The sequence below is a fragment of the Mustelus asterias genome, unplaced genomic scaffold (genome assembly GCF_964213995.1).
Source record: "Mustelus asterias unplaced genomic scaffold, sMusAst1.hap1.1 HAP1_SCAFFOLD_1180, whole genome shotgun sequence".
Lineage (NCBI taxonomy): Eukaryota > Metazoa > Chordata > Chondrichthyes > Carcharhiniformes > Triakidae > Mustelus > Mustelus asterias.
Genome location: NW_027591125.1, coordinates 81,411 through 96,102, shown reverse-complemented (window position 1 = coordinate 96,102; position 14,692 = coordinate 81,411). Strand labels below are relative to the sequence as shown.

At 50.4% G+C, this 14,692-nt stretch overlaps 1 protein-coding gene across 1 annotated transcript in view; it reads right to left on the bottom strand.

Annotated features, from left to right (window-relative positions):
- The window catches only part of LOC144487984 (rho guanine nucleotide exchange factor 2-like), a 104,071-nt gene that overhangs the window by 15,218 nt on the left and 74,161 nt on the right, over positions 1-14,692 (bottom strand). Inside the window, exon 2 of the mRNA XM_078206016.1 lies at positions 2,452-2,553. Within this exon, the coding sequence (XP_078062142.1) occupies positions 2,452-2,553 (102 nt within the window). The remainder of the gene's footprint in view (positions 1-2,451; positions 2,554-14,692) is intronic.

Genomic DNA, 14,692 nt, shown 5'->3' with positions numbered 1-14,692 from the left:
TGCACCCTAACCAGCACATCTTTCAGACTGTGGGAGGAAACCGGAGCACCCGGAGGAAACCCACGCAGACACGGGGAGAACGTGCAAACTCCACACAGACAGTGACCTGAGCCGGGAATCGAACCCGGGTCCCTGGCGTTGCGAAGCAGCAGTGCTAATCACTGGGCCACCGTGCCATGTTAGGAGGCACAGTTAGTAAGTTTGCAGATGACGCCAAGATTGGTGGCAGAGTGGACAGTGAAGAAGGTTATCTCCGATTGCAACGGGATCTTGATCAATTGGGCCAGTGGGCTGACGAATGGCAGATGGAGTTTAATTTAGATAAATGTGAGGTGATGCATTTTGGTCGATCGAACCAGGGCAGGACTTACTCAGTTAATGGTAGGGCGTTGGGGGAGAGTTACAGAACAAAGAGATCTAGGGGCACAGGTTCATAGCTCCTTTAAAGTGGACAGCACGGTGGCACGGTGGTTAGCACTGCTGCCTCACAGCGCCAGGGACCTGGGTTCGATTCCCGGCTCGGTTCACTGTCTGTGCGGAGTCTGCACATTCCCCCCGTGTCTGCATGGGTTTCCTCCGGGTGCTCCGGTTTCCTCCCACAGTCTGAAAGATGTGCGGGTTAGGGTGGATTGGCCGTGCTAAATTGTCCCTCAGTGTAACCCGAACAGGAGTGTGGCGACTGGGGGATTTTCACAGTAACTTCATTGCAGTGTTAATGTAAGGCTTACTTGTGACACTAATAAATAAACTTTTAACTTTTACTTGAAAGTGGAGTCACAGGTGGACAGAGTGGTGAAGAAGGCATTCGGCACGCTTGGTTTCATTGGTCAGAACATTGAATACAGGAGTTGGGACGTCTTGTTGAAGTTGTCCAAAACATTGGTAAGGCCACACTTGGAATACTGTGTGCAATTCTGGTCACCCTATTATAGAAAGGATATTATTAAACTAGAAAGAGTGCAGAAAAGATTTACTGGGATGTTACCGGGACTTGATGGATTGAGTTATAAGGAGAGGCTGGATAGACTGGGACTTTTTTCTCTGGAGCGTAGGAGGCTGAGGGGTGACCTTATAGAGGTCTATAAAATAATGAGGGGCATAGATCAGCTAGATAGTCAATATCTTTTCCCAAAGGTAGGGGGATCTAAAACTTAGAGGGCATAGGTTTAAGGTGAGAACACAAGAACATCAGAAATAGGAGCAGGAGTAGGCCATCTAGCCCCTCGAGCCTGCCCCGCCATTCAATAAGATCATGGCTGATCTGAAGTGGATCAGTTCCACTTACCCGCCTGATCCCTATAACCCCTAATTCCCTTACCGATCAGGAATCCATCTATCCGTGATTTAAACATATTCAACGAGGTAGCCTCCGCCACTTCAGTGGGCAGAGAATTCCAGAGATTCACCACCCTCTGAGAGAAGAAGTTCCTCCTCAACTCTGTCCTAAACTGACCCCCCTTTATTTTGAGGCTGTGCCCTCTAGTTCTAACTTCCTTTCTAAGAGAGGGGAGAGATTCAAAAGGGTCCAGAGGGGCAATGTTTTACACAGAGGGTGGTGAGTATCTGGAACGAGCTGCCAGAGGCAGTAGTAGAGGCGGGTACAATTTTGACTTTCAGCAGTTACATGGGTAAGATGGGTATAGAGGGCAAATGCGGGCAATTAGGACTAGATTAGTGGTTAAAAAAAGGCGCAACATGGACAAGGTGGACCAATGAGCCTCTTTCCATGGTGTAAACCTCTGTGACGTTGTAGTGATACCCTCCCAGCCAGCGGGGGTGCTGTAGTGTATCTCCCAGGTGGGCGGGGCCACACCACGCTCCATCCAATCACACCTCACTGTCGCTGTAGCGGCCCCGCCACCCGCCGGACCGCCCCATGTGTGCACAGCAAGATCCCACAAGAGAGAGGCAGAAGAGGAGAATGGTGGCGGGGGGGTGGGGTGGTTAGAGGGAGAGGGTTGAGGAGAGACAGAGGGGAGGGAGAGAGAGAGAGAGACAGTGAGAGATAGGGAGGGAGGGAGGGAGCGAGAAGGGGAGGGAGAGTCAGAGAGAGAGAGAGAGGGGGGTGCGGGAAAAGAGAAGGGGAGGGAGAGTCAGAGAGAGAGAGAGGGGGGTGCGGGAAAAGAGAAGGGGAGGGAGAGAGGAGGAGGGAGGGGGAGAGGCCGAAAGGGAGGGAGAGAGATGGGAAGAGGAAGGGAGACAGAGGGAGGGTGAGGAGAGAGAGAGAGGGGCGAGGGAGGGGGCGAGAGAGAGGGGAGGGAGAGAGTGAGAGAGAGAGGGAGGGAGAGGAGAAGGGGAGGGAGAGTGAGGGAGAGGGAGGGGGAGGTGGGAGGGAGGACGGAGGGATGGAGGGAGGAGGGAGAGGGAAAGGGAGGGACAGAGGGGGAGTGAGGGCTGTGGACCTGCAGTACCTGAGGTGGACAGTGGGTGGCAGACGTAGCTCAGTCTCACCTTCTGTTTGACTTTGGTACAGGAGGAGAGAGAATCCTTACAGCTCTTGTGTATAGTCACACTGCAATCTGTAACAGAGAGAGAGAGATTACACACTGCAATCTGTAACAGAGAGAGAGAGAGAGATTACACACTGCCCTGAGACACAGAGAGAGAGATTACACACTGCCCTGAGACACAGAGAGAGAGAGATTACACACTGCAATCTGTAACAGAGAGAGAGAGAGAGGTTACACACTGCAATCTGTAACAGAGAGAGAGAGAGAGATTACACACTGCAATCTGTAACAGAGAGAGAGAGAGAGATTACACACTGCCCTGAGACACAGAGAGAGATTGCACACTGCCCTGAGACACAGAGAGAGATTACACACTGCCCTGAGACACACAGAGAGATTACACACTGCCCTGAGACACAGAGAGAGATTGCACACTGCCCTGAGACACAGAGAGAGATTACACACTGTCCTGAGACACAGAGAGAGATTACAGAGTGCCCTGAGACACAGAGAGAGAGATTACACATTGCCCTGAGACAGAGAGAGATTACACACTGCCCTGAGACACAGGGAGAGAGATTACACACTGACCTGAGACACAGAGAGAGATTACACACTGCCCTGAGACATACAGAGAGAGATTACACACTGCCCTGAGACACAGAGAGAGAGATTACACACTGCCCTGAGACACACAGAGAGATTACACACTGCCCTGAGACACAGAGAGAGAGATTACACACTGCCCTGAGACACAGAGAGAGATTACACACTGCCCTGAGACACACAGAGAGATTATACACTGCCCTGAGACACAGAGAGAGATTACACACTGCCCTGAGACACAGAGAGAGAGATTACACACTGCCCTGAGACACAGGGAGAGATTACACACTGCCCTGAGACACAGTGAGAGAGATTACACTCTGCCCTGAGACACAGAGAGAGATTACACACTGCCCTGAGACACAGAGAGAGATTACACACTGCCCTGAGACACAGAGAGAGATTACACACTGCCCTGAGACACAGAGAGAGATTACACACTGCCCTGAGACACAGAGAGAGATTACACACTGCCCTGAGACACAGAGAGAGAGAGATTACACACTGCCCTGAGACACACAGAGAGTTTACACACTGCCCTGAGACACAGAGAGATTACACACTGCCCTGAGACACAGAGAGAGATTACACACTGCCCTGAGACACAGAGAGAGATTACACACTGTCCTGAGACAGAGGGAGAGATTATACACTGCCCTGAGACACAGTGAGAGATTACACACTGCCCTGAGACAGAGAGAGAGAGATTACACACTGCCCTAGGGCGCAGAGAGAGATTACACACTGCCCTAGGACGCAGAGAGAGATTACACACTGCCCTGAGACAGAGAGAGAGAGAGAGAGATTACACACTGCCCTAGGACGCAGAGAGAGATTACACACTGCCCTGGGACGCAGAGAGAGATTACACACTGCCCTGAGACACAGAGAGAGATTACACACTGCCCTGAGACACAGAGAGAGATTACACACTGCCCTGAGACACACAGAGAGATTATACACTGCCCTGAGACACAGAGAGATTACACACTGCCCTGAGACACAGAGAGAGATTACACTCTGCCCTGAGACACAGAGAGAGATTACACACTGCCCTGAGACACAGAGAGAGATTACACACTGCCCTGAGACACAGAGAGAGATTACACACTGCCCTGAGACACAGAGAGAGATTACACACTGCCCTGAGACACACAGAGAGATAACACACTGCCCTGAGACACAGGGAGAGATTACACACTGCCCTGAGACACACAGAGAGATTACACACTGCCCTGAGACACAGAGAGAGATTACACACTGCCCTGAGACACAGAGAGAGATTACACACTGCCCTGAGACACAGAGAGAGATTACACACTGCCCTGAGACACAGAGAGAGATTGCACACTGCCCTGAGACACAGAGAGAGATTACACACTGTCCTGAGACACAGAGAGAGATTACAGAGTGCCCTGAGACACAGAGAGAGAGATTACACATTGCCCTGAGACAGAGAGAGATTACACACTGCCCTGAGACACAGGGAGAGAGATTACACACTGACCTGAGACACAGAGAGAGATTACACACTGCCCTGAGACATACAGAGAGAGATTACACACTGCCCTGAGACACAGAGAGAGAGATTACACACTGCCCTGAGACACACAGAGAGATTACACACTGCCCTGAGACACAGAGAGAGAGATTACACACTGCCCTGAGACACAGAGAGAGATTACACACTGCCCTGAGACACACAGAGAGATTATACACTGCCCTGAGACACAGAGAGAGATTACACACTGCCCTGAGACACAGAGAGAGAGATTACACACTGCCCTGAGACACAGGGAGAGATTACACACTGCCCTGAGACACAGTGAGAGAGATTACACTCTGCCCTGAGACACAGAGAGAGATTACACACTGCCCTGAGACACAGAGAGAGATTACACACTGCCCTGAGACACAGAGAGAGATTACACACTGCCCTGAGACACAGAGAGAGATTACACACTGCCCTGAGACACAGAGAGAGATTACACACTGCCCTGAGACACAGAGAGAGAGAGATTACACACTGCCCTGAGACACACAGAGAGTTTACACACTGCCCTGAGACACAGAGAGATTACACACTGCCCTGAGACACAGAGAGAGATTACACACTGCCCTGAGACACAGAGAGAGATTACACACTGTCCTGAGACAGAGGGAGAGATTATACACTGCCCTGAGACACAGTGAGAGATTACACACTGCCCTGAGACAGAGAGAGAGAGATTACACACTGCCCTAGGGCGCAGAGAGAGATTACACACTGCCCTAGGACGCAGAGAGAGATTACACACTGCCCTGAGACAGAGAGAGAGAGAGAGAGATTACACACTGCCCTAGGACGCAGAGAGAGATTACACACTGCCCTGGGACGCAGAGAGAGATTACACACTGCCCTGAGACACAGAGAGAGATTACACACTGCCCTGAGACACAGAGAGAGATTACACACTGCCCTGAGACACACAGAGAGATTATACACTGCCCTGAGACACAGAGAGATTACACACTGCCCTGAGACACAGAGAGAGATTACACTCTGCCCTGAGACACAGAGAGAGATTACACACTGCCCTGAGACACAGAGAGAGATTACACACTGCCCTGAGACACAGAGAGAGATTACACACTGCCCTGAGACACAGAGAGAGATTACACACTGCCCTGAGACACACAGAGAGATTACACACTGCCCTGAGACACAGGGAGAGATTACACACTGCCCTGAGACACACAGAGAGATTACACACTGCCCTGAGACACAGAGAGAGATTACACACTGCCCTGAGACACAGAGAGAGATTACACACTGCCCTGAGACACAGAGAGAGATTACACACTGCCCTGAGACACACAGAGAGATTATACACTGCCCTGAGACACAGAGAGAGATTACACACTGCCCTGAGACACAGAGAGAGATTACACACTGCCCTGAGACACACAGAGAGATTATACACTGCCCTGAGACACAGAGAGATTACACACTGCCCTGAGACACAGAGAGAGATTACACACTGCCCTGAGACACACAGAGAAATTACACACTGCCCTGAGACACAGAGAGAGATTACACACTGCCCTGAGACACAGAGAGAGAGATTACACACTGCCCTGAGACACAGGGAGAGATTACACACTGCCCTGAGACACAGAGAGAGATTACACACTGCCCTGAGACACAGAGAGAGAGATTACACACTGCCCTGAGACACAGGGAGAGATTACACACTGCCCTGAGACACAGAGAGAGATTACACACTGCCCTGAGACACAGAGAGAGATTACACACTGCCCTGAGACACACAGAGAGATTATACACTGCCCTGAGACACAGAGAGAGATTACACACTGCCCTGAGACACCGAGAGAGATTACACACTGCCCTGAGACACACAGAGAGATTATACACTGCCCTGAGACACAGGGAGAGATTACACACTGCCCTGAGACACAGTGAGAGAGATTACACTCTGCCCTGAGACACAGAGAGAGATTACACACTGCCCTGAGACACAGAGAGAGATTACACACTGCCCTGAGACACAGTGAGAGATTACACACTGCCCTGAGACACAGTGAGAGATTACACACTGCCCTGAGACACACAGAGAGATTACACACTGCCCTGAGACACAGAGAGAGGTTACACACTGCCCTGAGACACAGAGAGAGATTACACACTGCCCTGAGACACAGAGAGAGATTACACACTGCCCTGAGACACACAGAGAGAGATTACACACTGCCCTGAGACACAGAGAGAGATTACACACTGCCCTGAGACACACAGAGAGATTACAGACTGCCCTGAGACACAGAGAGAGATTACACACTGCCCTGAGACACACAGAGAGATTACACACTGCCCTGAGACACAGAGAGAGAGAGATTACACACTGCCCTGAGACACACAGAGAGATTACACACTGCCCTGAGACACAGAGAGAGATTACACACTGCCCTGAGACACAGAGAGAGAGAGATTACACACTGCCCTGAGACACAGAGAGAGAGAGATTACACACTGCCCTGAGACACAGAGAGAGAGAGATTACACACTGCCCTGAGACACAGAGTGAGATTACACACTGCCCTGAGACACAGAGAGAGATTACACACTGTCCTGAGACAGAGGGAGAGATTATACACTGCCCTGAGACACAGAGAGAGATTACACACTGCCCTGAGACAGAGACAGAGAGAGAGATTACACACTGCCCTGAGACAGAGAGAGAGAGATTACACACTGCCCTAGGGCGCAGAGAGAGATTACACACTGCCCTAGGACGCAGAGAGAGATTACACACTGCCCTGAGACAGAGAGAGAGAGAGAGAGATTACACACTGCCCTAGGACGCAGAGAGAGATTACACACTGCCCTGGGACGCAGAGAGAGATTACACACTGCCCTGAGACACTGCGAGCGAGGTTACACACTGCCCTGAGACACAGAGAGTGATTACACACTGCCCTGAGACACAGAGAGTGATTACACACTGCCCTGAGACACTGCGAGCGAGGTTACACACTGCCCTGAGACACAGAGAGAGATTACACACTGCCCTGAGACACAGAGAGAGATTACACACTGCCCTGAGACACAGAGAGATTACACACTGCCCTGAGACACAGAGAGATTACACACTGCCCTGAGACACAGAGAGAGATTACACACTGCCCTGAGACACAGAGAGATTACACACTGCCCTGAGACACAGAGAGAGATTACACACTGCCCTGAGACACAGAGAGATTACACACTGCCCTGAGACACAGAGAGATTACACACTGCCCTGAGACACAGAGAGAGATTACACACTGCCCTGAGACACAGAGAGATTACACACTGCCCTGAGACACAGAGAGATTACACACTGCCCTGAGACACAGAGAGATTACACACTGCCCTGAGACACAGAGAGATTACACACTGCCCTGAGACACAGAGAGAGATTACACACTGCCCTGAGACACAGAGAGATTACACACTGCCCTGAGACACAGAGAGAGATTACACACTGCCCTGAGACACAGAGAGATTACACACTGCCCTGAGACACAGAGAGAGATTACACACTGCCCTGAGACACAGAGAGAGATTACACACTGCCCTGAGACACAGAGAGAGATTACACACTGCCCTGAGACACAGAGGGAGATTACACACTGCCCTGAGACACAGAGAGATTACACACTGCCCTGAGACACAGAGAGAGATTACACACTGCCCTGAGACACAGAGAGAGATTACACACTGCCCGGAGACACACAGAGAGATTACACACTGCCCTGAGACACAGAGAGAGATTACACACTGCCCTGAGACACAGAGAGAGATTACACACTGCCCGGAGACACACAGAGAGATTACACACTGCCCTGAGACACAGAGAGAGATTACACACTGCCCTGAGACACAGAGAGAGATTACACACTGCCCTGAGACACAGAGAGAGATTACACACTGCCCTGAGACACACAGAGAGATTACACACTGCCCTGAGACACAGAGAGAGATTACACACTGCCCTGAGACACACAGAGAGATTACACACTGACCTGAGACACAGAGAGAGATTACACACTGCCCTGAGACACAGAGAGAGATTACACACTGCCCTGAGACACACAGAGAGATTACACACTGCCCTGAGACACAGAGAGAGATTACACACTGCCCGGAGACACACAGAGAGATTACACACTGCCCTGAGACACAGAGAGAGATTACACACTGCCCTGAGACACAGAGAGAGATTACACACCGCCCTGAGACACAGAGAGAGATTACACACTGCCCTGAGACACAGAGAGAGAGATTACACACTGCTCTGAGACACAGAAAGAGATTACACACTGCCCTGAGACACAGAGAGAGATTACACACTGCCCTGAGACACAGAAAGAGATTACACACTGCCCTGAGACACAGAGAGAGATTACACACTGCCCTGAGACACAGAAAGAGATTACACACTGCCCTGAGACACAGAGAGAGATTACACACTGCCCTGAGACACAGAGAGAGAGATTACACACTGCCCTGAGATACACAGAGAGATTACACACTGCCCTGAGACACAGAGAGAGAGATTACACACTGCCCTGAGACACAGAGAGAGAGATTACACACTGCCCTGAGACACAGGGAGAGATTACACACTGCCCTGAGACACAGTGAGAGAGATTACACTCTGCCCTGAGACACAGAGAGAGATTACACACTGCCCTGAGACACACAGAGAGATTACACACTGCCCTGAGACACACAGAGAGATTACACACTGCCCTGAGACACACAGAGAGATTACACACTGACCTGAGACACAGAGAGAGAGATTACACACTGCCCTGAGACACAGAGAGAGATTACACACTGCCCTGAGACACAGAGAGATTACACACTGCCCTGAGACACAGAGAGAGATTACACACTGCCCTGAGACACAGAGAGAGATTACACACTGCCCTGTGACACAGAGAGATTACACACTGCCCTGAGACACAGAGAGATTACAAACTGCCCTGAGACAGAGAGAGAGAGATTACACACTGCCCTGAGACACAGAGAGAGATTACACACTGCCCTGAGACACAGAGAGATTACACACTGCCCTGAGACACAGAGAGAGAGATTACACACTGCCCTGAGACACAGAGAGAGATTACACACTGCCCTGAGACACAGAGAGAGATTACACACTGCCCTGAGACACAGAGAGAGATTACACACTGCCCTGAGACACAGAGAGATTACACACTGCCCTGAGACACAGAGAGAGAGATTACACACTGCCCTGAGACACAGAGAGAGATTACACACTGCCCGGAGACACACAGAGAGATTACACACTGCCCTGAGACACACAGAGAGATTACACACTGCCCTGAGACACAGAGAGAGATTACACACTGCCCTGAGACACAGAGAGAGATTACACACTGCCCTGAGACACACAGAGAGATTACACACTGCCCTGAGACACAGAGAGAGATTACACACTGCCCTGAGACACAGAGAGAGATTACACACTGCCCTGAGACACAGAGAGAGATTACACACTGCCCTGAGACACAGAAAGAGATTACACACTGCCCTGAGACACAGAGAGAGATTACACACTGCCCTGAGACACAGTGAGCGATTACACACTGCCCTGAGACACAGAGAGATTACACACTGCCCTGAGACACAGAGAGAGATTACACACTGCCCTGAGACACAGAGAGAGATTACACACTGCCCTGAGACACAGAGAGAGATTACACACTGCCCTGAGACACAGAAAGAGATTACACACTGCCCTGAGACACACAGAGAGATTACACACTGCCCTGAGACACAGAAAGAGATTACACACTGCCCTGAGACACACAGAGAGATTACACACTGCCCTGAGACACACAGAGAGATTACACACTGCCCTGAGACACAGTGAGAGATTACACACTGCCCTGAGACACAGAGAGATTACACACTGCCCTGAGACAGAGAGAGAGAGATTACACACTGCCCTGAGACACAGAGAGAGATTACACACTGCCCTGAGACACAGAGAGAGTTTACATACTGCCCTGAGACACAGAGAGAGATTACACACTGCCCTGAGACACAGAAAGAGATTACACACTGCCCTGAGATACACAGAGAGATTACACACTGCCCTGAGACACAGAGAGAGATTACACACTGCCCTGAGACACAGAGAGAGATTACGCACTGCCCTGAGACACACAGAGAGATTACACACTGCCCTGAGATACACAGAGAGATTACACACTGCCCTGAGACACAGAGAGAGATTACACACTGCCCTGAGACACAGAGAGAGATTACACACTGCCCTGAGACACAGAGAGAGATTACACACTGCCCTGAGACACAGAGAGAGATTACACACTGCCCTGTGACACAGAGAGATTACACACTGCCCTGAGACACACAGAGAGATTACACACTGCCCTGAGACACAGAGAGATTACAAACTGCCCTGAGACATAGAGAGAGAGATTACACACTGCCCTGAGACACAGAGAGAGATTACACACTGCCCTGAGACACAGAGAGAGATTACACACTGCCCTGAGACACAGAGAGAGATTACACACTGCCCTGAGACACAGAGAGATTACACACTGCCCTGAGACACAGAGAGAGAGATTACACACTGCCCTGAGACACAGAGAGAGATTACACACTGCCCTGAGACACAGAGAGAGATTACACACTGCCCTGAGACACAGAGAGAGATTACACACTGCCCTGAGACACAGAGAGATTACACACTGCCCTGAGACACAGAGAGAGAGATTACACACTGCCCTGAGACACAGAGAGAGATTACACACTGCCCTGTGACACAGAGAGAGATTACACACTGCCCTGAGACACAGAGAGAGAGAGATTACACACTGCCCTGAGACACAGAGAGAGATTACACACTGCCCTGAGACACAGAGAGAGATTACACACTGTCCGGAGACACACAGAGAGATTACACACTGCCCTGAGACACACAGAGAGATTACACACTGCCCTGAGACACAGAGAGAGATTACACACTGCCCTGAGACACAGAGAGAGATTACACACTGCCCTGAGACACACAGAGAGATTACACACTGCCCTGAGACACAGAGAGAGATTACACACTGCCCTGAGACACAGAGAGAGATTACACACTGCCCTGAGACACAGAGAGAGATTACACACTGCCCTGAGACACAGAAAGAGATTACACACTGCCCTGAGACACAGAGAGAGATTACACACTGCCCTGAGACACAGTGAGAGATTACACACTGCCCTGAGACACAGAGAGATTACACACTGCCCTGAGACACAGAGAGAGATTACACACTGCCCTGAGACACAGAGAGAGATTACACACTGCCCTGAGACACAGAGAGAGATTACACACTGCCCTGAGACACAGAAAGAGATTACACACCGCCCTGAGATACACAGAGAGATTACACACTGCCCTGAGATACACAGAGAGATTACACACTGCCCTGAGACACAGAAAGAGATTACACACCGCCCTGAGACACAGAGAGAGATTACACACTGCCCTGAGATACACAGAGAGATTACACACTGCCCTGAGACACAGAGAGAGATTACACACTGCCCTGAGACACAGAGAGAGATTACGCACTGCCCTGAGACACAGAGAGAGATTACACACTGCCCTGAGACACAGTGAGAGATTACACACTGCCCTGAGACACAGAGAGATTACACACTGCCCTGAGACAGAGAGAGAGAGATTACACACTGCCCTGAGACACAGAGAGAGATTACACACTGCCCTGAGACACAGAGAGAGATTACACACTGCCCTGAGACACAGAGAGAGATTACACACTGCCCTGAGACACAGAAAGAGATTACACACTGCCCTGAGATACACAGAGAGATTACACACTGCCCTGAGACACAGAGAGAGATTACACACTGCCCTGAGACACAGAGAGAGATTACGCACTGCCCTGAGACACACAGAGAGATTACACACTGCCCTGAGATACACAGAGAGATTACACACTGCCCTGAGACACAGAGAGAGATTACACACTGCCCTGAGACACAGAGAGAGATTACACACTGCCCTGAGACACACAGAGAGATTACACACTGCCCTGAGACACAGAGAGAGATTACACACTGCCCTGAGACACAGAGAGAGATTACACACTGCCCTGAGACACAAAGAGAGATTACACACTGCCCTGAGACACAGAAAGAGATTACACACTGCCCTGAGACACAGAGAGAGAGATTACACACTGCCCTGAGACACAGGGAGAGATTACACACTGCCCTGAGACACAGAGAGAGATTACACACTGCCCTGAGACACACAGAGAGATTACACACTGCCCTGAGACACAGAGAGAGAGATTACACACTGCCCTGAGACACAGAGAGAGAGATTACACACTGCCCTGATACACAGGGAGAGATTACACACTGCCCTGAGACACAGAGAGAGATTACACACTGCCCTGAGACACAGTGAGAGAGATTACACTCTGCCCTGAGACACAGAGAGAGATTACACACTGCCCTGTGACACAGAGATAGAGATTACACACTGCCCTGAGACACACAGAGAGTTTACACACTGCCCTGAGACACAGAGAGAGATTACACACTGCCCTGTGACACACAGAGAGAGAGATTACACACTGCCCTGAGACACAGAGAGAGAGATTACACACTGCCCTGAGACACACAGAGAGATTACACACTGCCCTGAGATACAAAGAGAGAGATTACACACTGCCCTGAGACAAAGAGAGAGATTACACACTGCCCTGAGATACAGAGAGAGAGAGAGATTACACACTGCCCTGAGACAAAGAGAGAGATTACACACTGCCCTGAGACACACAGAGAGAGATTACACACTGCCCTGAGACACAGAGAGAGATTACACACTGCCCTGAGACAAAGAGAGAGATTACACACTGCCCTGAGACACACAGAGAGCGATTACACACTGCCCTGAGACACAGAGAGAGATTACACACTGCCCTGAGATACAGAGAGAGAGATTACACACTGCCCTGAGATACAGAGAGAGAGATTACACACTGCCCTGAGACACACAGAGAGATTACACACTGCCCTGAGACAAAGAGAGAGATTACACACTGCCCTGAGATACAGAGAGAGAGATTACGCACTGCCCTGAGACACACAGAGAGAGATTACACACTGCCCTGAGACAAAGAGAGAGATTACGCACTGCCCTGAGACACAGAGAGAGATTACACACTGCCCTGAGATACAGAGAGAGAGATTACACACTGCCCTGAGACACACAGAGAGAGATTACACACTGCCCTGAGACACAGAGAGGTTACACACTGCCCTGAGACACAGAGAGAGATTACACACTGCCCTGAGACACAGAGAGGTTACACACTGCCCTGAGACACAGAGAGAGAGATTACACACTGCCCTGAGACACAGGGAGAGATTACACACTGCCCTGAGACACAGTGAGAGATTACACACTGCCCTGAGACACAGAGAGAGATTACACACTGCCCTGAGACACAGAGAGAGAGATTACACACTGCCCTGAGACACAGGGAGAGATTACACACTGCCCTGAGACACACAGAGAGATTACACACTGCGCTGAGACACAGTGAGAGAGATTACACTCTGCCCTGAGACACAGAGAGAGATTACACACTGCCCTGAGACACAGAGTGAGATTACAGACTGCCCTGAGACACAGAGAGATTACACACTGCCCTGAGACACAGTGAGAGATTACACACTGCCCTGAGACACAGAGTGATATTACACACTGCCCTGAGACACAGAGAGAGATTACACACTGCCCTGAGACACAGAGTGAGATTACAGACTGCCCTGAAACACAGAGAGAGATTACACACTGTCCTGAGACAGAGGGAGAGATTATACACTGCCCTGAGACAGAGACAGAGAGAGAGATTACACACTGCCCTGAGACAGAGAGAGAGAGATTACACACTGCCCTAGGGCGCAGAGAGAGATTACACACTGCCCTAGGACGCAGAGAGAGATTACACACTGCCCTGAGACAGAGAGAGAGAGTGAGAGATTACACACTGCCCTAGGACGC